General features: G+C 52.5%; 1 protein-coding gene across 1 annotated transcript; it reads left to right on the top strand.

Annotated features, from left to right (window-relative positions):
- The first annotated feature begins 4,380 nt into the window (after positions 1-4,380).
- On the top strand, positions 4,381-22,869 carry LOC137306690 (aquaporin-10-like). The gene is made up of 7 exons (XM_067976032.1): positions 4,381-4,416; positions 5,690-5,845; positions 7,862-7,988; positions 9,917-10,054; positions 15,529-15,647; positions 19,013-19,230; positions 22,039-22,869. The coding sequence occupies exons 1-7, from the start codon at positions 4,408-4,410 to the stop codon at positions 22,238-22,240; spliced, it is 969 nt and encodes a 322-aa protein (XP_067832133.1). The 5' UTR covers positions 4,381-4,407; the 3' UTR covers positions 22,241-22,869.
- The last annotated feature ends 624 nt before the right edge of the window (positions 22,870-23,493 follow it).

Here is a 23,493-nt window from a genome sequence, read left to right as displayed (position 1 = left end):
TGTAAACGATGAGTTCAAATCCCACCTCGGGCAGTTTGAGAATTATTAATTCCGCTTGGAAATTAAAAAAAAGATTGTCGTAAAAGCCCAAATGGTCCACTGCTGCCCCTTTAAGGGAAGGAAAGCTGCCGTCATTACCCCGGTCTGGGCCTACATGTGACTCCAGTCCCACAGCAATGCAGGTTGCCTCTTCACGGCCCTCTGAAGTGGCCTGGCGAGCCGCATCGAACCAAGAATACCACGTGAGACCGCAGCGGTTCAAGAAGAAGGCCCACCGCCATCTTCTCAAGGGGCAACTGGGGGGTGGGCAATAAATGCCGGCCTCTGCCAGCGACACCCACATCCAGAGGATGAATAAAAAACTCTAGCCTTAACCCTAGCTCGTTGTCAGCAGCGCGACGCAGGTCGATCCCGTTGTCAATAGCTGCTCCGGGTGGGAATGACCGTGAAAACTGCCGAATTTGCTGTCACGACCTATGGCGTCAGCCGTGGCTCAGTGGGTAGCTCTCTCACCTTGCGAGTCAGAAGGTTGTGGGTTCGAACCCCACTCCGGAGACTTAAGCACGCAATCCAGGCCGACACTCCCCCGTGCCAGTACTGAGGGAGTGCTGCATTGTCGGGAGGTGCCGTCTTTCAGATGAGATGCTTAAACCGAGGCCCCTGTCTGCCCCTCTCATGGTGGGTGCAAAGGATCCCACGGCCACTGTTTGAAGGAGAGCTAGAGGAGTTCTCTTGGGGTCTTGGCCAATATGTGTCCCTTAACTGGACTTTGTCCATGTGGAGAGACCCAGAGAGGCTGGAATTGTTCTCTGCGGAGCAGGTGAAAGGGAGATTTAATAGAGGTGTCAGTAACCAGAGGACACAGATCGTAGAATCACAGATATTGACAGCACATGAAAGGAGGCCATTCGGCCCATCGTATTTGTGCTGGCTGAAAAAGTGCTATCTGGTCTAATCCCACTTTCCAGCTCTTGGTCCGTAGCCCTGTGGGTTACGTAGTGCACATCCAGGTACTTTTTAAATGAGTTGAGGGTTTCTGCCTCTCCCACCCTCTCAGGCAGTGAGTTCCAGACCCCCACCACCCTCTGGGTGAAAACATTTCTCCTCAGCTCCCCTCTAATCCTTCTACCAATTACTTTAAATCTATGCCCCCTGGTCACTGACCCCTCTGCTAAGGGAAATAGATCCTCCCTATCCACTCTATCTCGGCCCCTCATAATTTTATACACCTCAATTAAATCTCCCCTCAGCCTCCTCTGTTCCAAAGAAAACAACCCCAGTCTATCCAAACTTTCCTCATAGCTAAAATTCTCCAGTCCTGGCAACATCCTCGTAAATCTCCTCTGCACCCTCTCTAGTGCAATCACATCTTTCCTGTAATGTGGTGACCAGAACTGTACACAGTACTCAAGCTGTGGCCTAACCAGTGTTTTATACAGTTCTAGCATAGCCTCCCTGCTCTTATATTCTGTGCCTTGGCTAATAAAGGAAAGTATCCTGTATGCCTTCTTAACCACCTTATCTACCTGTCCTGCTACCTTCAGGGATCTGTGGACATGCACTCCAAGGTCCCTCACTTCCTCTCCACCTCTCAGTATCCTCCCATTTATTGTGTATTCCCTTGCCTTGTTTGCTCTCCCCAAATGCATTACCTCACACTTCTCCGGATTGAATTCCATTTGCCACTTTTCTGCCCACCTGACCAGTCCATTGATATCTTCCTGCAGTCTACAGCTCTCCTCCTCACTATCAACCACATGGACAATTTTTGTATCATTTGTATTATCAAAGATTTAAGATATTTGGCAAAAGTTGTTCTGATCTGGAATGCACTGCCTGAAAGGGCGGTGGAAGCAGATTCAATAGTAACTTTCAAAAGAGAACTTGATAAATACTTAAAAAAGAAATATTTGCAGGGGCTATGGGGAAGGAGCTGGGGGAGTGGGACTAATTGGATAGCTCTTTCAAAGAGCCAGCACAGGCACAATGGGCCGAATGGCCTCCTTCTGTGCTGTATGATTCGATAATCTGTTTTAGATGGTGAGGTTGAGGGATAAATATTGGCCAGGGGCAGACGGGGCCTCGGTTTAAAGTCTCACCCGAAAGACGGCACCTCCGACTGTGCAGCGCTCCCTCAGTACTGACCCTCCGACAGTGCAGCACTCCCTCAGTACTGACCCTCCGACTGTGCAGCGCTCCCTCAGTACTGACCCTCCGACAGTGCAGCGCTCCCTCAGTACTGACCCTCCGACAGTGCAGCGCTCCCTCAGTACTGACCCTCCGACAGTGCAGTGTTCCCTCAGTACCGACCCTCCGACAGTGCAGCGCTCCCTCAGTACTGACCCTCCGACAGTGCGGCGCTCCCTCAGTACTGACCCTCCAACAGTGCAGCGCTCCCTCAGTACTGACCCTCCGACAGTGCGGCGCTCTCTCAGTACTGATCCTCCGACAGTGCAGCGCTCCCTCGGTACTGACCCTCCGACAGTGCAGCGCTCCCTCAGTACCGACCCTCCGACAGTGCGGCGCTCCCTCGGTACTGACCCTCCGACAGTGCAGCGCTCCCTCGGTACTGACCCTCCGACAGTGCAGCGCTCCCTCGGTACTGACCCTCCGACAGTGCAGCGCTCCCTCGGTACTGACCCTCCAACATTGCAGCGCTCCCTCAGTACTGACCCTCCGACAGTGCAGCGGAGCTCCCTCAGTACTGACCCTCCAACAGTGCGGCGCTCCCTCAGTACTGACCCTCCGACAGTGCAGCGGAGCTCCCTCAGTACTGACCCTCCGACAGTGCGGCGCTCCCTCAGTACTGACCCTCCAACAGTGCAGCGCTCCCTCAGTACTGACCCTCCGACAGTGCGACGCTCCCTCAGTACTGACCCTCCGACAGTGCAGCGGAGCTCCCTCAGTACTGACCCTCCGACAGTGCGGCGCTCCCTCAGTACTGACCCTCCGACAGTGCAGCGCTCCCTCGGTACTGACCCTCCGACAGTGCAGCGCTCCCTCGGTACTGACCCTCCGACAGTGCAGCGCTCCCTCAGTACTGACCCTCCAACAGTGCAGCGCTCCCTCGGTACTGACCCTCCGACAGTGCGGCGCTCCCTCAGTACTGACCCTCCAACAGTGCAGCGCTCCCTCAGTACTGACCCTCCGACAGTGCGGCGCTCCCTCGGTACTGACCCTCCGACAGTGCGGCGCTCCCTCAGTACTGACCCTCCGACAGTGCGGCGCTCTCTCAGTACTGACCCTCCGACAGTGCAGCGTTCCCTCAGTACTGACCCTCCGACATTGCAGCGCTCCCTCAGTACTGACCCTCCGACAGTGCAGCGCTCCCTCAGTACTGACCCTCCGACTGTGCAGCGCTCCCTCAGTACTGACCCTCCGACGGTGCAGCGCTCCCTCAGTACTGACCCTCCGACATTGCAGCGCTCCCTCAGTACTGACCCTCCGACAGTGCGGCGCTCCCTCAGTACCGACCCTCCGACAGTGCAGCGCTCCCTCAGTACTGACCCTCCGACAGTGCGGCGCTCCCTCAGTACCGACCCTCCGACAGTGCAGCGCTCCCTCAGTACTGACCCTCCGACAGTGCGGCGCTCCCTCAGTACCGACCCTCCGACAGTGCGGCGCTCCCTCAGTACCGCCCCTCCGACAGTGCGGCGCTCCCTCAGTACCGCCCCTCCGACAGTGCGGCGCTCCCTCAGTACCGCCCCTCCGACAGTGCGGCGCTCCCTCAGTACTGGCACCTGGAGTGAACCCACATCCTTCTGACTCAGAGGCGAGGCTGCCCGCCGACACCTCAGCGAGAAATTAATGGAGAGCAGAAAGTTGACACAGGGAGAATATCGGAAGAAAGGGGAGATGGGTCATCGAGATGTCCTTAGCCTGGTTACCAGTAACCATGTACCAACCTGGCTTGGACCAAAGGCAGACGCCAAAAGGGAGTCAGAGATACTTTTATAAGAACAATCTAACTGGAAGATGGTTGGCAGTTAACTGCTCAGTGGAATATTGAATTTCGAACCATTGTTCAAAAAAAAATGAACAACAGGTCACCCTCCGCCATGGAACCCTCAAATGTGCCCAGCCAATCACCAAGGCGTGGGCCGTAGTCAAGCGAGGGAGCGACTTCCCTGATTGGTTTGGCGGAGCCAATCGGGGAAGAGCTTCCCTCTTTCTTTCGAAAATAAACAACCTCCCCGCCGCAAATCAGATCCTTATTTTCAAAGTTCTTGGCCAGGGGGTGGGGGGAGGGGCGGGGCTTGGGGGGGGAGATAAAGTATCTGTTACCCTGTGTGAAAGAGAAACCGGGCGGATAGGCAAGAGTTAATGACCGTCTGAGGCAGGAGTTGGCTTTGCGTCAACTCAATTTCGGGTCAAGGGTCGCGCCACTGAGATAACATCAAGAGTGCGATGGCGAAGGTAAGACTGGACGAGTTTTGAGCTGAGACCCTTGATCTGCCAACAAGTAAATACGTGAGAACAGGTCATAATCAGTGACGGGGCAGAGCTACGTCAGTTTAGGGTTGTGTATGTCAGAAATTGGGAGCCATAAAAGCTGGAATGATTGGCACTAGACACTGGGAACTGCGCTGTATTTTTTAATGATACAAGTGGCGAGTCACAGGACGCAATCGAAGTCCATGGGAGACAACACCTCATCAGTAGATGATAGAGAAGTGTTTTATGATGGGCTGCTGGATGCCCATTTGCCACACTGAGGCCTACTGGCCAGAGGGCCCTGGTTCGATCTCCACCCTGCGCTGGGTTGGCCCGACTGGCAGCTGAAGGGGTACAATTGGGTCTAGTCGCCCTGAGCGAGGCGGAGGGAGGGGCCCAGGCTCCTGCTCCTGACCTCCCTCCGTTGGGCCCCCTCCAGTTGGACTGTGAGGGCCCGGCTAACCCGCCGACACTCTCTGGGCTGACGGTTTAACAGCAGCAAGGTGTTTACTGAGCGCCCTGAGCGAAAAATGCGTCAAAGGTGCCTCGCGGAGGTTTGCATGGGAAAAACAGACGCTGAGCCAGGAGATTAGGAGGGCAATAGGAGACCTTGGTCAACAAGATGGACCTTAAAGGAGGAGGAGGAGAGGCGGAGAGGTTGAGGGAGGGAATTCCAGAGCGTGAGACCGAGGTGGCTGAAGGCACGGCCGCCAATGGCGAGGGTGAGGGAGATGGACGGGAGGCCAGAGTCGGAGGAACGCGATAGAGCGTGAGACCGAGGTGGCTGACGTCAATGGCGAGGGTGAGGGAGATGGACGGGAGGCCAGAGTCGGAGGAACGCAGAGATCGCGGAGGGTTGGAGGAGGTTGCAGAGATAGGGAGGGGGAGTTTGAAACGCGAGGAGGAGAATTTTCAATGGAGGCGTCGGAGGGCGGGGGACGCCCACAACGGTGGGGGTGGGCGAACGGGGCATGGCGCGGGATAGGACACGGGCAGCAGAGTCTCGGGTGAGCGGATCGGTGGTGGCAGGGAGCTTCCGGGCCTCAGGATCATGCCCCAGTCTCGAGGGTTTCTATCTGGGTCGGGGGAGGACGGGGCGGGGGGGAAGCAAAATTCTTATCAAAACCATTCGGCAATAATGATCTGCGTGCAGAGTCCTCTTTTTATTGACTTCAACAACACTCTGTTATCTCCACCTTTTGCTCCCACCCTTCCCTCTGACACCGATTGCTCCGCCAAACGCTTGTGGCTAAAGGGCAGTGTAGGAGTGGGAGGTCGAGATCCGTCCCCGATGGCGGGCGTGATGGAGAAGGTGTCCAACGGCATGAAGACTTTGCGCCAAAAGCTCCGGGTTAGAAACAAGCTGGTGCGTGAATGTCTGGCAGAGTTCATTGGTGTGTACATGTTGATTGTAAGTATCTGATCAACCTTTAATCTCCCGGCTCCGTCTATCTTTATCTCTCCCGACTCTGCCTTCGTTTCATTCGGCCTTCCCCCCGCACCCCCGGCGCACTCAGTTACAGGCAACTGGTGTCCAAGGATCCCAGGGGCAGGTCCAGCACGGGTTAGATACAGAGTAAAGCTCCCTCTACACTGTCCCGTCAAACACTCCCAGGGAAGGTCCAGGGTTAGATACAGAGTAAAGCTCCCTCTACACTGTCCCATCAAACACTCCCAGGGCAGGTACAGGGTTAGATACAGAGTAAAGCTCCCTCTACACTGTCCCATCAAACACTCCCAGGGAAGGTCCAGGGTGAGATACAGAGTAAAGCTCCCTCTACACTGTCCCATCAAACACTCCCAGGGAAGGTCCAGGGTTAGATACAGAGTAAAGCTCCCTCTACACTGTCCCATCAAACACTCCCAGGGCAGGTACAGGGTTAGATACAGAGTAAAGCTCCCTCTACACTGTCCCGTCAAACACTCCCAGGGCAGGTACAGGGTTAGATACAGAGTAAAGCTCCCTCTACACTGTCCCGTCAAACACTCCCAGGGCAGGTACAGGGTTAGATACAGAGTAAAGCTCCCTCTACACTGTCCCATCAAACACTCCCAGGGCAGGTACAGGGTTAGATACAGAGTAAAGCTCCCTCTACACTGTCCCATCAAACACTCCCAGGGCAGGTACAGGGTTAGATACAGAGTAAAGCTCCCTCTACACTGTCCCGTCAAACACTCCCAGGGAAGGTCCAGGGTTAGATACAGAGTAAAGCTCCCTCTACACTGTCCCGTCAAACACTCCCAGGGCAGGTACAGGGTTAGATACAGAGTAAAGCTCCCTCTACATTGTCCCATCAAACACTCCCAGGGCAGGTACAGCATGGTTTAGATACAGAGTAAAGCTCCCTCTACACTGTCCCGTCAAACACTCCCAGGGCAGGTACAGCACGGGTTAGATACAGAGTAAAGCTCCCTCTACACTGTCCCATCAAACACTCCCAGGGCAGGTACAGGGTTAGATACAGAGTGAAGCTCCCTCTACACTGTCCCGTCAAACACTCCCAGGGCAGGTACAGCACGGGTTAGATACAGAGTAAAGCTCCCTCTACACTGTCCCATCAAACACTCCCAGGGCAGGTACAGCACGGGTTAGATACAGAGTAAAGCTCCTTCTACAGTACATTGAGCTTGCACCCAACTGGTCTATCCCGGTGTTTATGCTCCACATGAGCCTCCTCCCTCCCTTCTTCATCTCACCCAGCAGCATATCCTTCTATTCCTTTCTCCCTCATGTGTTTATCTGGCTTCCCCTTAAATCCATCTACACTATTCACCTCAATCATTCCATGTGGGAGTGAGTTCCACATTCTCACCACTCTCTGGGTAAAGAAGTTTCTCCTGAATTCCCGATTGGATTTATTAGTGACTCTCTTATATTTATGGCCCCCTAGTTCTGGTCTCCCGCCACAAGTGGAAACATCTTCTCTACGTCCACCCTATCGAGACCCCTTCATAATCTGAAAGACCCCTATCAGGTCACCCCTCAGCCTTTTCTTTTCTAGAGAAAAGATTCCCCACATGTTCAATCTTTCCCAATTGTAGATTAGTACAGCTACCCCCACCTCTGCTTCTACCCTCCCTGTCCTTTCTAAATTCGTTCTATCCTGCAATATTTAACTGCCGGTCCTGCCCTTTATGTGGTCATGTTTCAGTTATCCCAACTACATCTGGCTAGTTGCTATGAATGATCCTACACTGTCCTACTAAACACTCCCGGTGACAGTCAGTGGGAGTGTTTAGAGACCTTTCAATGTGATAAGGTGCCACATGAACCCAAGTTTTAAGAGACTCCACGCCATCGTTCCAAAATCCATAGTCCATGGCTGACCGATGGGGACGGTTCCATCTATTGCAAATCTGCTGCCATGCTTTTCTCAAGCCACGTCTTCAATGTCTAACACTTTCTTGTGCACAATCTCCTCTCTAGTTGTTTGGGTCAGCCGCAGTGGCACAGGTGGTGACAAACTATGACACCAAGGGAACGTACTTGTCTATTAACATGGGCTACGCCATTGGGGTCCTGTTCGGAATCTACACATCGGCCGGGGTCTCAGGTAAACCATGACTCATCACATTCCCATGTGGAAAACCACACCCTGTGCAGAACTATGGCATCAGCATCAGTCAGAATAACAGATACCCGGGAGTGAGTTACAGGCTGGAATCTAATCGAGGGGTTCGGGGGGTTTATATATAGAATAACAGATACCTGGGAGTGAGTTACAGGCTGGAATCTAATCGAGGGGTTCGGGGGGGTTTATATATAGAATAACAGATACCCGGGAGTGAGTTGCAGGCTGGAATCTAATCGAGGGGTTCGGGGGGTTTATATATAGAATAACAGATACCTGGGAGTGAGTTACAGGCTGGAATCTAATCGAGGGGTTCGGGGGGGTTTATATATAGAATAACAGATACCCGGGAGTGAGTTACAGGCTGGAATCTAATCGAGGGGTTCGGGGGGGTTTATATATAGAATAACAGATACCCGGGAGTGAGTTACAGGCTGGAATCTAATCGAGGGGTTCGGGGGGTTTCTATATAGAATAACAGATACCCGGGAGTGAGTTACAGGCTGGAATCTAATCGAGGGGTTCGGGGGGTTTCTATATAGAATTACAGATACCCGGGAGTGAGTTACAGACTGGAATCTAATCGAGGGGTTCGGGGGGTTTATATATAGAATAACAGATACCCGGGAGTGAGTTACAGGCTGGAATCTAATCGAGGGGTTCGGGGGGTTTATATATAGAATAACAGATACCCGGGAGTGAGTTACAGACTGGAATCTAATCGAGGGGTTCGGGGGGTTTATATATAGAATAACAGATACCCGGGAGTGAGTTACAGACTGGAATCTAATCGAGGGGTTCGGGGGGTTTATATATAGAATAACAGATACCCGGGAGTGAGTTACAGACTGGAATCTAATCAAGGGGTTCGGGAGGGTTTATATATAGAATAACAGATACCCGGGAGTGAGTTACAGGCTGGAATCTAATCGAGGGATTCGGGGGGTTTATATATAGAATAACAGATACCCGGGAGTGAGTTACAGGCTGGAAACTAATCGAGGGGTTCGGGGGGTTTATATATAGAATAACAGATACCCGGGAGTGAGTTACAGACTGGAATCTAATCGAGGGGTTCGGGGGGTTTATATATAGAATAACAGATACCCGGGAGTGAGTTACAGGCTGGAATCTAATCAAGGGGTGATCGCAATGTTCTGTAATAATTGATTTGTTTCCCCAGTTGATGTTGGATGCAGTTTCTGCTGTATCCTGTCCTCGCTGTTGTAATCGTTTATATCCGACGCCTGTCATTATGTTACTGTCCCCAATGTGTTGCTTGAAATTGTTGATATTTAGTGATGTATCTGTGAGCTCAAGGGGAATTAAGGTCGGAGGTGAGGGGGATGTATAATTTCGGCCCTGTGGGTTAATGATTTGCCCAGTGTGGATCTGTGCCGTACGCAGCCACATGGTGCCTGTGCGGAGTTAGCTGGTCGGAGATAAGGGGCTTGCAATGGGAAGGACCTGAGCCTGACACCCCGGTTTGGCTCCTGTACCTTGGGCGAGGCCAGGTTCAGCCCCAGTTCAGTGCCTCGCGGGCAAATGCCTGGCAGAAAACTCCCTGGCAAGCCTGGCACATGGAATGGCACTTGGCTGGGGGCACGGGAGGGCGCTGTAGCCCTGCCTGTCCTCGCAGCTGCTCAAGAGCGTGACGTTCAAATTGGGAACGAAACTCAGTCCGATTTTAAATTTCTCAACCAAGTCAGGATACAGATGAGCCACGCTCTAATTGAAAGGCGGAACAGGCTCGAAGGGCTGAATGGCCTCCTTCTGTTCCTATGTTCCTAGCACTTTCCAACATGGGTTATTGGATTCATGGTTGGGAGCGAAAACTCCAGAAGATTGGAACAGAATTCCCACAACGGTTCAAACGGCCGGTCCTAATTAATATCGTGCGTTCCTTTCAGGGGCCCATTTGAACCCGGCGGTGACCTTAAGCCTGTGCGTGTTGGGGAGGTTCCCCTGGAAGAAGATGCCCTTCTATGCCTTGGCCGAGTGTTTGGGAGCCTTCGTTGCTGCCGCCACGACCTTCTGCCTTTACTACGGTATGAGACGCTGCGGGAACGGAGGGTCAGGCCTCGGGGTTGCCGACCGTCCAGGATTGGCCCTCGGGCCGCCAGGAATTCAAGGGCAATCTCCAGGACGCCGCGGCGAGCAAAACAGAGAGAAAGGTCATGAGGGCGTTCAAAAAATGGATTGAGAGAAAAGGGCTGTTCGACCGGGAGGCGGGAGGTCATGTGATGAAACCTCCAACCAGAGTTGGCGACCCTACTGGTGGGCCTCAAATCTCAACGCATTAGAGGGTGCAGGGAGGAGGAAGAGTGTGCAGGATGGTGAGAGGGGCTGGGGATTGGACGGGGGGGGGGGGCAGGAATTTGGGTCTTGGGAGGAACACGAGACGAAAGGTCAGAGAATACCTGGGCACAGGAGGGTCGATGAAGTAGAGTAAGCCTCAAGGCATTGAAACAGAGAGAGGGAGGTTAGAGCTGACAAACCCCCCACTGTTTGTTTCTCTCTCACTCGGACTCTCGCCAAGGATTCTTCGTCAGCACCTCCCAAACCCGCGACCGCTACCACCTAGAAGGACAAGAGCAGCAGGCACACGGGAACGACACCACCTGCACGTTCCCCTCCAAGTCACACACCATCCCGACTTGGAAATATATCGCCGTTCCTTCATCGTCGCTGGGTCAAAATCCTGGAACTCCCTTCCTAACAGCACTGTGGGAGAACCGTCACCACACGGACTGCAGCGGTTCAAGAAGACGGCTCACCACCACCTTCTCAAGGGGCAACTCGGGGCGGGCAATAAATGCCAGTCTTGCCAGCGACACCTGCATCCCCGACATTCAATAATAGTGGGGATAAAAACGACGCACTCATTATGGACATGGGCCAAATTGCTGCCATTTTCTTTTCTCCATCCCATCATGCCTTGCAAGCGCCTCAAAGAGATGACGAATGGGCAGCTTCAAGATCAATTGCTCAATAGGTTGATGAGTTGGCCCAGTCACGAATATTAATGGATTCCAGCAGATGTCCTGTGGCATTGTACATGGGGAAAGAGCCATGTGTAGCCTTCAGGTGAGGCAGGCTTAAAGATAATTGGAGCAGGACGCAAAGACGGAATTCAGCCTCCATTTTAAAGTCTTGCATTCTGTCCTTATTTTTATATAATAGTTTGGATTTATATTATTGCTCATAGTTAAAGAGCAAAGCCTTTTTTCTATTTGTTCCCGGGCTGTGGGCGTCGTTGGCAAGGCCGGCATTTATTGCCCCTTGAGAAGGTGGTGGTGAGCCGCCTTCTTGAACCGCTGCAGTCCGTGTGGTGACGGTTCTCCCACGGTGCTGTTAGGGAGGGAGCTCCAGGATTGTGACCCAGCGACGATGAAGGAACGGACGATATATTTCCAAGTCGGGATGGTGCGTGACTCGGAGGGGAACGTGCAGGTGGTGTTGTTCCCATGTACCTGCTGCCCTCGTCCTTCTAGGGGTCACGAGGGAGGGCGGAGCTGTCAACATGACCTCGGTGAGTTGCTAAAAGTGCATCCTGTAGATCATAAGGATAATTTGCAAAGCAGAGGAGTAGAGTTGGTTGCAATGCAACAGTTTCTCTGCAGTACAGGTCATGGAGATGCAAGACGCCAAACTGAGGCGCCACAGCACCACCACTGGTGGCAGGGTGTAATTACAACGTGACAAGTTTACATAGGCACTTTCCATTATAAATGTGGACATTGAAATTATAATGGGAAAAGTCGACACAAAAGGGTGACAAAAATAAGACAAAATGAAGTAAGATTTGTAGACAGGAAGTGCATGCATATAGAATCATAGAACCTTACAGCTCAGAAGGAGGCCATTCGACCCATCGTGCCTGTGCTGGCTGTTTGAAAGAGCTGTCCAATTTAGTCCTGCATCCCAGCTTTTTCCCCCGAACTCTTCAAGTACATGTCCAATTGCCTTTTGAAAGTTCCGATGGGATCTGCTCCCACCACCCTTTCAGGGAGTGCGTTCCAGATCATAACAACCCTCTGTGTGAAAAGAATTCTCCTCATCTCCCCCTCTAGTTCTTTTGCCAATTATTTTAAATCTATGACCTCTGGTCAGAGGAAAGAGTTTCTCCCTCCTTGATCTATCAAAACCCCTTCATGATTTTGAACACCTCGATTAAATCTCCCCTTAACCTTCTCTGCTCTAAGGAGAACAATCCCAGCTTCTCCAGTCTCTCTCACATTAATTGAAGTCCCTCATCCCTGGTACCATTCCCGTAAATCTCCTCTGCCCCCTCTCCAAGGCCTTGACATCTTTCCTAAAGTGCGGTGCCCAGAATTGGCCACAATACTCCAGTTGAGGCCTAACCAGGGATTTGTAAAGGTTTAGCATAACTTCCTTGCTTTTGTTTTCAATGCCCCTATATTTAATATTTTTAATATATTAATAGACGTCGGACATTATCAAGTAAACACATGGCGAGTCCAACTTGAAAGAGGCAGAATGCCTATCAGAAGCATTCGGCAACAGAAGTGTTTATGAAAAAAGTCTTGAAAATGTTGTCAAGGCAATTGGCAACTTAAGTAAGGCCTGCAGGCCGACGGAGATCAGGTCCAAAAGTGCTACTGACATTCAGTTGGTGGGATCATGGTTGTCCAACTTTGGTCAACCAACTCGTGAGGAGACCTTGATGAGGGTTCAAAGAGAGCATGAGAATGGTTGACTGGTGCTGCCGTCAAGCATTGAGGAGAGACTGAGGTAGGGCTGATCTGACAACGAATGGGCCAGCAATCCAGCAGGCCTGGATTTGATAATCCAGAAGAACGTGAGTTCAAATCCCACCCACAGGTGGTTTGAGAATTTTTTTAAATTTTTTTTATTCGTTCGCGGGATGTGGGCGTCGCTGGCAAGGCCGGCATTTATTGCCCATCCCTAATTGCCCTTGAGAAGGTGGTGGTGAGCCACCTTCTTGAACCGCTGCAGTCCGTGTGGTGACGGTTCTCCCACAGTGCTGTTAGGAAGGGAGTTCCAGGATTTTGACCCAGCGACAATGAAGGAACGGCGATATATTTCCAAGTCGGGATGGTGTGTGACTTGGAGGGGAACGTGCAGGTGGTGTTGTTCCCATGTACCTGCTGCCCTTGTCCTTCTAGGTGGTAGAGGTTGCGGGTTTGGGAGGTGCTGTCGAAGAAGCCTTGGCGAGTTGCTGCAGTGCATCCTGTGGATGGTACACACTGCAGCCACAGTGCGCCGGTGGTGAAGGGAGTGAATGTTTAGGGTGGTGGATGGGGTGCCAATCAAGCGGGCTGCTTTATCTTGGATGGTGTCGAGCTTCTTGAGTGTTGTTGGAGCTGCACTCATCCAGGCAAGTGGAGAGTATTCCATCACACTCCTGACTTGTGCCTTGTAGATGGTGGAAAGGCTTTGGGGAGTCAGGAGGTGAGTCACTCGCCGCAGAATACCCAGCCTCTGACCTGCTCTTGTAGCCACAGTATTTATATGGCTGGTCCAGTTAAGTTTCTGGTCAATGGTGACCCCCAGGATGTTGATGGTGGAGGATTCGGCGATGGTAATGCCGTTGAATGTCAAGGGGAGGTGGTTAGACTCTCTCTTGTTGGAGATGGTCATTGCCTGGCACTTATCTGGCGCGAATGTTACTTGCCACTTATCAGCCCAAGCCTGGATGTTGTCCAGGTCTTGCTGCATGCGGGCTCGGACTGCTTCATTATTTGAGGGGTTGCGAATGGAACTGAACACTGTGCAGTCATCAGCGAACATCCCCATTTCTGACCTTATGATGGAGGGAAGGTCATTGATGAAGCAGCTGAAGATGGTTGGGCCTAGGACACTGCCCTGAGGAACTCCTGCAGCAATGTCCTGGGGCTGGGATGATTGGCCTCCAACAACCACTACCATCTTCCTTTGTGCTAGGTATGACTCCAGCCACTGGAGAGTTTTCCCCCTGATTCCCATTGACTTCAATTTTACTAGGGCTCCTTGGTGCCACACTCGGTCAAATGCTGCCTTGATGTCAAGGGCAGTCACTCTCACCTCACCTCTGGAATTCAGCTCTTTTGTCCATGTTTGGACCAAGGCTGTAATGAGGTCTGGAGCCGAGTGGTCCTGGCGGAACCCAAACTGAGCATCGGTGAGCAGGTTATTGGTGAGTAAGTGCCGCTTGATAGCACTGTCGACGACACCTTCCATCACTTTGCTGATGATTGAGAGTAGACTGATGGGGCGGTAATTGGCCGGATTGGATTTGTCCTGCTTTTTGTGGACAGGACATACCTGGGCAATTTTCCACAATGTCGGGTAGATGCCAGTGTTGTAGCTGTACTGGAACAGCTTGGCTAGAGGCGCAGCTAGTTCAAAAAGAAAACTGGAAATAAAAAGCTGGAATCAGTAAAAACCCCCGTGAATCTGTCCGATTGTCGTAAAAACCCAACTGGGTCATTAATGTCCCTTTAAGGGAAGGGAACCTGCCGTCCTTACCCAGTCTTGGGCCTACACGTGACTCCAGTCCCACACCAGCATGGTTGACTCTTAAGTGGCCTAACAAGCCCCTCAGTTGTATCAAACGAAGGAATGGGCAATAAATGCCAGCCTTGCCAGCGATGCCCACATCCCCAGAATGAATAGAGAAAAAGAGAGTACAGAGAGGGTCCAATTTACAAGTGAATCTCACTGATGTATCTCGACATGGTACTTTAGCTCAGTGGGCAGCTCTCTCGCCTCTGAGTCAGAAGGTTCTTGGTTCGAGTCCCACTCCAGAGACTCGAGCACAAAATTCAGGCCGACACTCCCGGTCCCAGTACCGAGGGAGTGCTGCACTGTCGGAGGTGCCGTCTTTGGGATGAGAGGTTAAACCAAGGCCCCGTCTGCCCCTCTCAGGTGGATGTAAAAGATCCCACGGCCACAATTGGATAGAAGAGCAGGGGGGAGTTCTCCCTGTGGCCAAAAATCCTCCCTCAATGTGGAACAGATTTGTTGGTGGCACCGCATAAATCTGAAATGCTTTAGGCATGCCTTGACGATGTGATAAAGGGAAGCATTATATAAATGGAACAATATTAGAAAGAAAGATTTACATTTCTATAGCATCTTTCATGAACTCAGGACGTCCCAAAGCGCTTCACAGCCAAGTGTAGTCACTGTTGTAATGTAGGAAATGCACAGCAAGATCCCACAAATAGCAACCAGATCATCTGTGATTTTGGTTGAGGGATAAATATTGGGCAGAACTCCTCCCCCCTGCTCTTCTTCCAATAGTGGCCGTGGGATCTTTTACGTCGACCTGAGAGGGGCAGACGGGGCCCTCGGTTTAACGCCTCATCCGAAAGACGGCACCTCCGACAGTGCAGCACTCCCTCAGTGTTGGACTGGGAGTGTCGGCCTGGATTTCATGCTCAAGTCACTGGAGTGGGGGCTCGCACCCCACGACCTTCCGACTCCGAGGCGAGAGAGAGAGACCCACTGAGTCACGGCTGACGCAGCATTAATTATGTCATTCCCCTTTCGGTAGATGCGATACACCTGTACTGCGACGGGAATCTTACTGTCAGTGGACCAAGAGGGACAGCAGGCATATTCGCTACGTACCCTGTACACTTCCTCACCGTCCGGAACGGGTTCATCGACGAGGTAAGCTTGCTTCTTTCTTTATTCCGGCATCCTGAGAAGGATGAGGAGCGATCTAGGGACGCAGGAACGGGAGGAGGCCATTCAGCCCCTCGGGCTACTCCGCCATTCCTGCCCTGAAGTAATTGTTTCTCCGTGTCTGCCCTCTTAACATCTGGAACACCTCGATTAGATCTTAATCTTCTTAACTCGAGGGAATACAAGCCCAGTCTGTGCAACCTGTCCTCGTAATTTAACCCTTTAAGCCCCGGTATCATTCTGGTGAATCTGCACTGCACCCCCTCCAAGGCCAATATATCCTTCCTGAGGTGCGGTGGCCAGAACTGGACGCTGTATCTCCAGATGGGGGTCTGACCAGGACTCTGTACAACTGAAGCATCACTTCCTCCCCCTTTGTGTTTCAGGGATTTGGTAGGGTCGATAGAGAGAAACTATTTCCTCTGGTGGGGGGGAGTCCAGAACAAGGGGGCAGAACCTTAAAATTAGAGCCAGGCCGTTCAGGGGTGATGTCAGGAAGCACTTCCTCACACAAAGGGGGAGTGGAAATCTGGAACTCTCTCCCCCCAAAAAGGGCTGGGGGTCAATTGAAGCTTTCAAGACTGAGATCGATAGATTTTTGTTTGGGTGAGGGTATCGAGGGATATGGAGCAAAGGCGGGTAAATTGAGCTGAGGTGCAGATCAGCCATGATCCAATTGAATGGCGGGACGGGCTCGAGGGGCTGAATGGCCTCCTCCTCCTCCTATCTTGCTCCACTCGCTGCCAGCACTGGCACACGCTTATCCGGGGGAAGCAAATCGGGTCGGGGAGCGTCACCACACAATTCCCCTCCTCTCCTGCCCACCCCTCCCCCCACATCGCCCTGCCAACCACGTCAACTTCAACAGTGTGAAATAATGGGCCTTTATTCTTACATAACCTGAGGTGTGACAAGCTCAGAACTTTTATATGTCGACTAGTAAACCATCATTGTCAGTTAAAGAATTTATTTGATATACTATTATAAAAGTATACGGGATCCTGGGCTTTATAGATAGAGGCATAGAGTACAAAAGCAAGGAAGTTACGCTAAACCTTTATTAATCACTGGTTAGGCCTCAGCTGGAGTATTGTGGCCAATTCTGGGCACCGCACTTTAGGAAGGACGTCAAGGCATTGGAGAGGGTGCAGAGGAGATTTACCAGAATGGTACCAGGGATGAGGGACTTCAGTTACGTGGAGAGACTGGAGAAGCTGGGATTGTTCTCCTTAGAGCAGAGAAGGTTAAGGGGAGATTTAATCGAGGGGTTCAAAATCACGAGGGGATTTGATAGAGTAAATAAGGAGAAACTGTTTCCAGTGGCAAGAGAGTTGGTAACTAGAGGACACAGATTTAAGATAATTGGAGAAAAAACCAAAAGGGAGATGAGGAGAATTTTTTTTACGCAGCGAGTTGTTCTGATCTGGAATGCGCTGCCTGAAAGGGCGGTGGAAGCAGATTCAATAGTAACTTTCAAAAGGGGAATTGGATAAAGACTTGAAAAGGAAAAACTTGCAGGGCTACTGGGAAAGAGCAAGGGGGAAGTGGGACGAATTGGATAGCAAAGGGGCACAGGCACGAGGGGCCGAATGGCCTCCTACTGTGCTGTATTCGTTCTATGATTCGATGCTGAATAGCAAGTGAGTTGGGAGAGAAATATCAGAACCTCGCTCCACGCCACCACCTACTGACCAGAGCCTGCCACTACATCGTTACAGGCAACTGTTTACATGCAGAGGGGGTGTGACAGGTTTACATAGCAATTTATAATGGTGAATGTTGTAAGATTTGAATATGTGGATAGATCAATTAAGAGTTAAGCACAAAGTATACTCGATATATACCTGCAATCAGACTTGGAATAAACCTCTGGTACCAGGTTTGACACCACGTCTCATGCCATCTGTTTGGGATCCTCTGCCAACCTATTGCCCCAATTGTTCTTTGAGGTTTGACCCCAGTTGGTGATTTCCCTATCTCAGCTGAGAATGAGGCTGAAGCACCAAAGGAGGGAGGAGCAAAGCGGCTGCTTATCTGCTCGCAGCCTGAGCGTCCCCAGCAAATGGCTTCCCTTGCGGTCCCAGCACCATCGTCTCTGGAGTACCCCAAGGATCTATCCTGGGACCCCCCCCTTCCTCAAGCACACGCCCCTTGGTGACGGCATCCACCAAAAAGGGGTCAACTTCTGCATCAGAGCCGAGGTCACCCAGGACGACTTCCCTGCCCTCCCGCTCCAAACCGCCACTGCCTCCGTCAATTTTAAAATTCTCATCCTTGTTTTCAAATCCCTCCATGGGCTCCCCCCCCCCATCCCTATCTCTGTAACCTCCTCCAGCCCCTACAACCCTCCGAGATCTCTGCGCTCCTCCAATTCTGGCCTCTTGCGCATCCCCCGATTTCCATCGCTCCACCATTGGCGGCCGTGCCTTCAGCCGCCCGGGCCCTAAGCTCTGGAATTTCCTCCCTAAACCTCTCCGCCTCTCTCTCCTCCTTTAAGACGCTCCTTAAAACCTACCTTTGACCGAGCTCCTGTCAGGCGCCTTGGGAAGTGAAAGATGCTATATAAATGCAAGTGGTTGTTGCCTCTGTGCTGTCTGACATCCAGATTTGGATGAATCGCCATTTCCTCCAGTTAAACATTGGGAAGATTCTTTGGTCCTCCCTTGTCACCAATTCCCCAGCCGTCCTCTCAGGCCGCAGCCAGACTGTTTACGACCTTGTATCCCTGTTCCATCCAGAGCTGAGCGACCAGCTTCACATCAGCTCCATCGCCAAGACTGCCTCCTTCCACCTCTGTAACATCGTCTGGCCGCACCGCTACCATGTCCCATCTGCTGCTGAAACTCTCATCCTCCCTCACCTCCAGACTCGACTATTCCAATGCTCTCCTGGCCGGCCTCCCATCCTCCGTAAACTCGAACTCATCCAAAACTCTTCTGCCCCCCAAATCCTAACTCGCACCGAGTCCCGTTCACCCATCACCCCACTGTGCTCGCTGACCTACGTTGGCCCCCGGTCCGGGAACCCCTCGATTTTGAAATTCTCATCCTCGTGTTCAAATCCCCTCCACGGTCTTCCCCGAACCCCTTAACACTGTAACCTCCTCCAGCCCCTACAACCCTCCGAGATCTCTGCGTTCCTCCAGTTCTGGCCTCTTGTCCATCCCCCCGCTCCCTTCGCCCCACCGTTGGCGTGTCTTCAACCGTTTGTGCCTCTCTCCCATCAACCTCTCTGCCTCCCTCTTCTCCTTTGAGCCTCCGTGAGGCGCTCCGGAAACGTTCTTCCAGGTTAAAGGCACTGCAACAATTCGAGTGGTTGTTATTTCAATGATACCTTGGGTCTTCCCACAGATAATAGGCACTGCTGTGTTGTTGATCTGCGTCCTGTGCATCGGTGACTCCCGAAACGCAGCAGTTCCAGATTTCATGAAGCCCCCCCTGGTCGCTATTTCTGTGCTCGCCATTGGCATTGGGTTGGGCTCCAATTCCGGCTACGCCATCAATCCAGCTCGAGACCTCGGGCCCCGATTGTTCACCTACGTCGCTGGGTGGGGAACTGAGGTCTTCACGTAAGTACAACTTACATAGATCTTACAGCACTGAAACAGGCCATTCGGCCCAACCGGCTCCCGGCTGGTCTTTATGGTCCACACAAGCCTCCTCCCATCTTATTTCACCTCACCCTATCAGCATACGCTAAACCTTTATAAATCACTGGTTAGGCCTCAGCTGGAGTATTGGGTCCCAATTCTGGGCACCGCACTTTAGGAAGGACGTCAAGGCCTTGGAGAGGGGGCAGAGGAGATTTACTAGAATGGTACCAGGGATGAGGGACTTCAGTTATGTGGAGAGACTGGAGAAGCTGGGATTGTTCTTCTTAGAGCAGAGAAAGTTAAGGGGAGATTTAATCGAGGTGTTCAAAATCATGAGGGGGTTTTGATCGAGTAAATAAGGAGAAACTGTTTCCAGTGGCAGGAGGGTCGGGAACCAGAGGACACAGATTGAAGATAATTGGCAAAAGAACCAGAGGGGGGAGATGAGGAGAATGTTTTTTCCGCAGCGAGTTGTTCTGATCTGGAATGCGCTGCCTGAAAGGGCGGTGGAAGCAGATTCAATAATAACTTTCAAAAGGGAATTGGATAAATACTTGAAAAGGAAAAATTTGCAGGGGTATGGGGAAAGAGTGGGACTAATTGGACAGCTCTTTCAAAGAGCCAGCATAGGCACGATGGGCCGAATGGCCTCTTTCTGTGCTGTATCGTTCTATGATTCTATGATGTCCTTCTATTCCTTTCTCCCTCGTGTGTTTATCCAGCTTCCCCTTAAATCCATCGATGTTATTCGCCTCAACCACTCCATGTGGGAGCGAGTTCCACATTCTCACCGCTCTCCAGCCGGAGTTTTAAAAAATTTGTTCACGGGATGTGGGCATCGCTGGCGAGGCCGGCATTTATTGCCCATCCCTAATTGCCCCTTGAGAAGGTGGTGGTGAGCCGCCTTCTTGAACCGCTGCAGTCCGTGTGGTGAAGGTTCTCCCACAGTGCTGTTAGGAAGGGAGTTCCAGGATTTTGACCCAGCGACGATGAAGGAACGGCCGATATATTTCCAAGTCGGGATGGTGTGTGACTTGGAGGGGAACGTGCAGGTGGTGTTGTTCCCATGTGCCTGCTGCTCTTGTCCTTCTAGGTGGTAGAGGTCGCGGGTTTGGGAGGTGCTGTCGAAGAAGCCTTGGCGAGTTGCTGCAGTGCATCCTGTGGATGGTCCACACTGCAGCCACGGTGCGCCGGTGGTGAAGGGAGTGAATGTTAAGGGTTGTATTCCCTATTGGATTTATTGGTGAATATTTAATATTTATGGCCCCTAGTTCTGGTCTCCCCCACAAGTGGAAACATCTTCTCTACGTCAAAATCCTGGAACTCCCTTCCTAACAGCACTGCGGGAGAACCTTCACACGGACTGCAGCGGTTCAAGAAGGCGGCTCACCACCACCTTCTCAAGGGGCAACTAGGGGATGGGCAATAAATGCCGGCCTCGCCCACACCCCATGAACGAATAAACAAAAAAAACTCTATCGAACCCCGTTCATTATTTTGAGGGCCTCTATCCCTCAGCCTTCTCTTTTCTAGAGAAAAAAGCCCCAGCCTGTTCAGTCTTTCCTGATAGTTATGACCTCTCAGTTCTGGTGCCATCTTTTTTTGCACCTTCTCCAGTGCCTCTATAATCCAGACCGAGGTGAAGGGTCAAGGGTCAGAGTGCATGCCAAGGGCGAGAAGAGCTGGAGGGAAGATGAGGCCCAGATTGGGTTTTAAAAGCCTACAGGAGTAAAGTGAACTTGAGGGACACGAGTGCTTCCTCGAACAATTCAACCAGTTGCCACCTTACCTCCACTTAAAGGGGGCCGTGACTGGCCTGGAAAGGCAGGTGGCTAGCCCGGCCTGCTCAGATATTCTGTCTGTCGAGGAGGCAAACCTCCCCTTTAATGCTGAGGTTGGGAAGGTGCGCTCGCCGAGGCGAGGGGGACGACAATGTTGGGGGAGGGGAGGTAACGGCAAGCGTTCCCTCCGTGATCCCGCACTCCCAGCCTCCCTCGACTGGAACGCCGGTCGGAGAATCGGTGGCCCCCGGAAGGTTTCGGGAGGAAGGAAAGGGCTGTCGGCGTGGCATCAAAATGGAGGTCGTAGAGCACCTCGCAAAATGGAGGCCAACCAAAGGAAAGGACAAGCTCACAGTTATATCGCCCTCAGGACGCCCCCAAGCGCTTGGCGGCCAATCAAATACTTTCGAATTATAGCCACTGTTGTAATGTGGGAAACGCGGCGGCCAATTTGCGCAGAGCAAGATCCCACAAACAGCGATGTGATAATGACCCAGATCATCTGTTTTTTTACTGATGTTGGTTGAGGGATAAATATCGGCCCCAGGACACCGGGGAGAACTCCCCCCTGCTCTTTTTCCAATAGTGGCCGTGGGGTCTTTTACGTCCACCTGAGAGGGGCAGACGGGGCCCTCGGTTTAACGTCTCATCTGAGAGACGGCACCTCCGACAGTGCGGCGCTCCCCCTCAGCACTGGCGCTGGGAGTGTCGGCTTGGATTGTGGCCTCAAGACCCTGGAGTGGGGGCTCGAACCCACGACCGACTGACTCAGAGGCGAAGGAAAGGTAAACTCCCCTCGATCCTGTGCTCCCAATGGGGAGCTGTACCCATAGGGAGCACAGATCGGAGAGAGAGGGAGCTACAGCGCTGCAGAGAGGTTTCTGCACCGCACACGCACCTCGAGCGCTGCTCCGGCCCGGGACTCGTGACCTAGCGGGGGGAGGGGACTTGCCGATTTAGCAGGGACCGTTTCTGATCGTCTCCTTTCCCCCCCCCCCCGCAGGGCAGGTAACGGATGGTGGTGGATACCCATCGTGGCGCCAATGCTTGGAGGTCTGCTCGGCACGCTCGTCTACGAGCTCCTCATTGAGTTTCACCACGACAGCCCCGACGACAAGCCCAAGCAACTCAAAGGCGAGGCCGAGGAGGCCAAGGAGGCCGAGAAGGCTGAGGGGGCCGAGGGGGCCGAGGACGATCCTGTGTAGGCCCGAGTGGAGCGAATATGATTTGTACCAAGTCTCTTCCACATTTTTTAGACCTACATATAGATTTCGTTTGACGTTTACAAAGACAACACTTCACCTCGGCAACCGGGGCCTACGGAGCAGGCATGAACATGGGGCCGTCAGCGATTTGAGCTGGACCACACTTGGCGCCTCCGTGTGACGGCTTCCCTCCGGCCATTTGAACGGAAGGTTTTACGTTGTCGAACTGCGATTCCCCGGCACGAATCCCTCTCCCCCCTCCCTCTCCATTGGCCCCCCCACCCCCCCTCCTCAACCCTCAAACTCCAGCCGGAGACCGAGACTTGCCCTCGAGTCCCCCCCCCGCCCCGCTCCCCCTGTGGCCTTAAATAAGGAGGCCCCGGCCTAGTGTTCGAGGGCGGGAGTGAGAAAACGTGTCCCCTGCTTCCTGATGGGGGCGAGGGGGGGGAGGTTGGTCCCACGGACGAGGGGGAGAGGAAGAGGGAGAAGAGGGGGTCTGAGACCCCCCCCCCCTACTTCTGAGAGACTGACGTTGCTCTTTTTAAAAGTTGTATTTATTTACATGTTGCCCTGGGCAGTCGGCAAAGTTGCATTTAAGTAAAATGTGTTGGAATTCATAAAAGTTTCAATGAAGATGGTCTTGTCCCTTCTGTGATTCAGCAATGGTTCGATTGGAAAGGGAAGAACTTCCAATTATATCGCGCCTTTCACAACCTCAGGACGTCCCAAAGCGCTTTCCAGCCAATGAAGTACTTTTTTTTTGAAGTGTAGTCACTGTTGTGATGTAGGAAACGCGGCAGCCAATTTGCGCACAGCAAGATCCCACAAACAGCAATGTGATAAATGACCCAGATCATCTGTTTTTTTAGTGATGTTGGTCGAGGGATAAATATCGGCCCCCAGGACACCGGGGAGAACTCCCCCCTGCTCTTCTTCCAGTAGTGGCCGTGGGATCTTTTACATCCACCCGAGAGGGGCAGACGGGGCCTCGGTCTCTTTTGAAAGACGGCACCTCCGACAGTGCGGCGCTCCCTCAGTACCGACCCTCCGACAGTGCAGCGCTCCCTCAGTACTGACCCTCCGACAGTGCAGCGCTCCCTCGGTACTGACCCTCCGACAGTGCAGCGCTCCCTCGGTACTGACCCTCCGACAGTGCAGCACTCCCTCGGTACTGACCCTCCGACAGTGCAGCACTCCCTCGGTACTGACCCTCCGACAGTGCAGCGCTCCCTCAGTACTGACCCTCCGACAGT

This window comes from Heptranchias perlo, chromosome 44, assembly GCF_035084215.1.
Source record: "Heptranchias perlo isolate sHepPer1 chromosome 44, sHepPer1.hap1, whole genome shotgun sequence".
In the NCBI taxonomy this organism is placed as follows: Eukaryota; Metazoa; Chordata; class Chondrichthyes; order Hexanchiformes; family Hexanchidae; genus Heptranchias; species Heptranchias perlo.
Note: the sequence above shows the minus strand (reverse complement) of the source record. Positions and strands in the feature narration are given on the sequence as shown.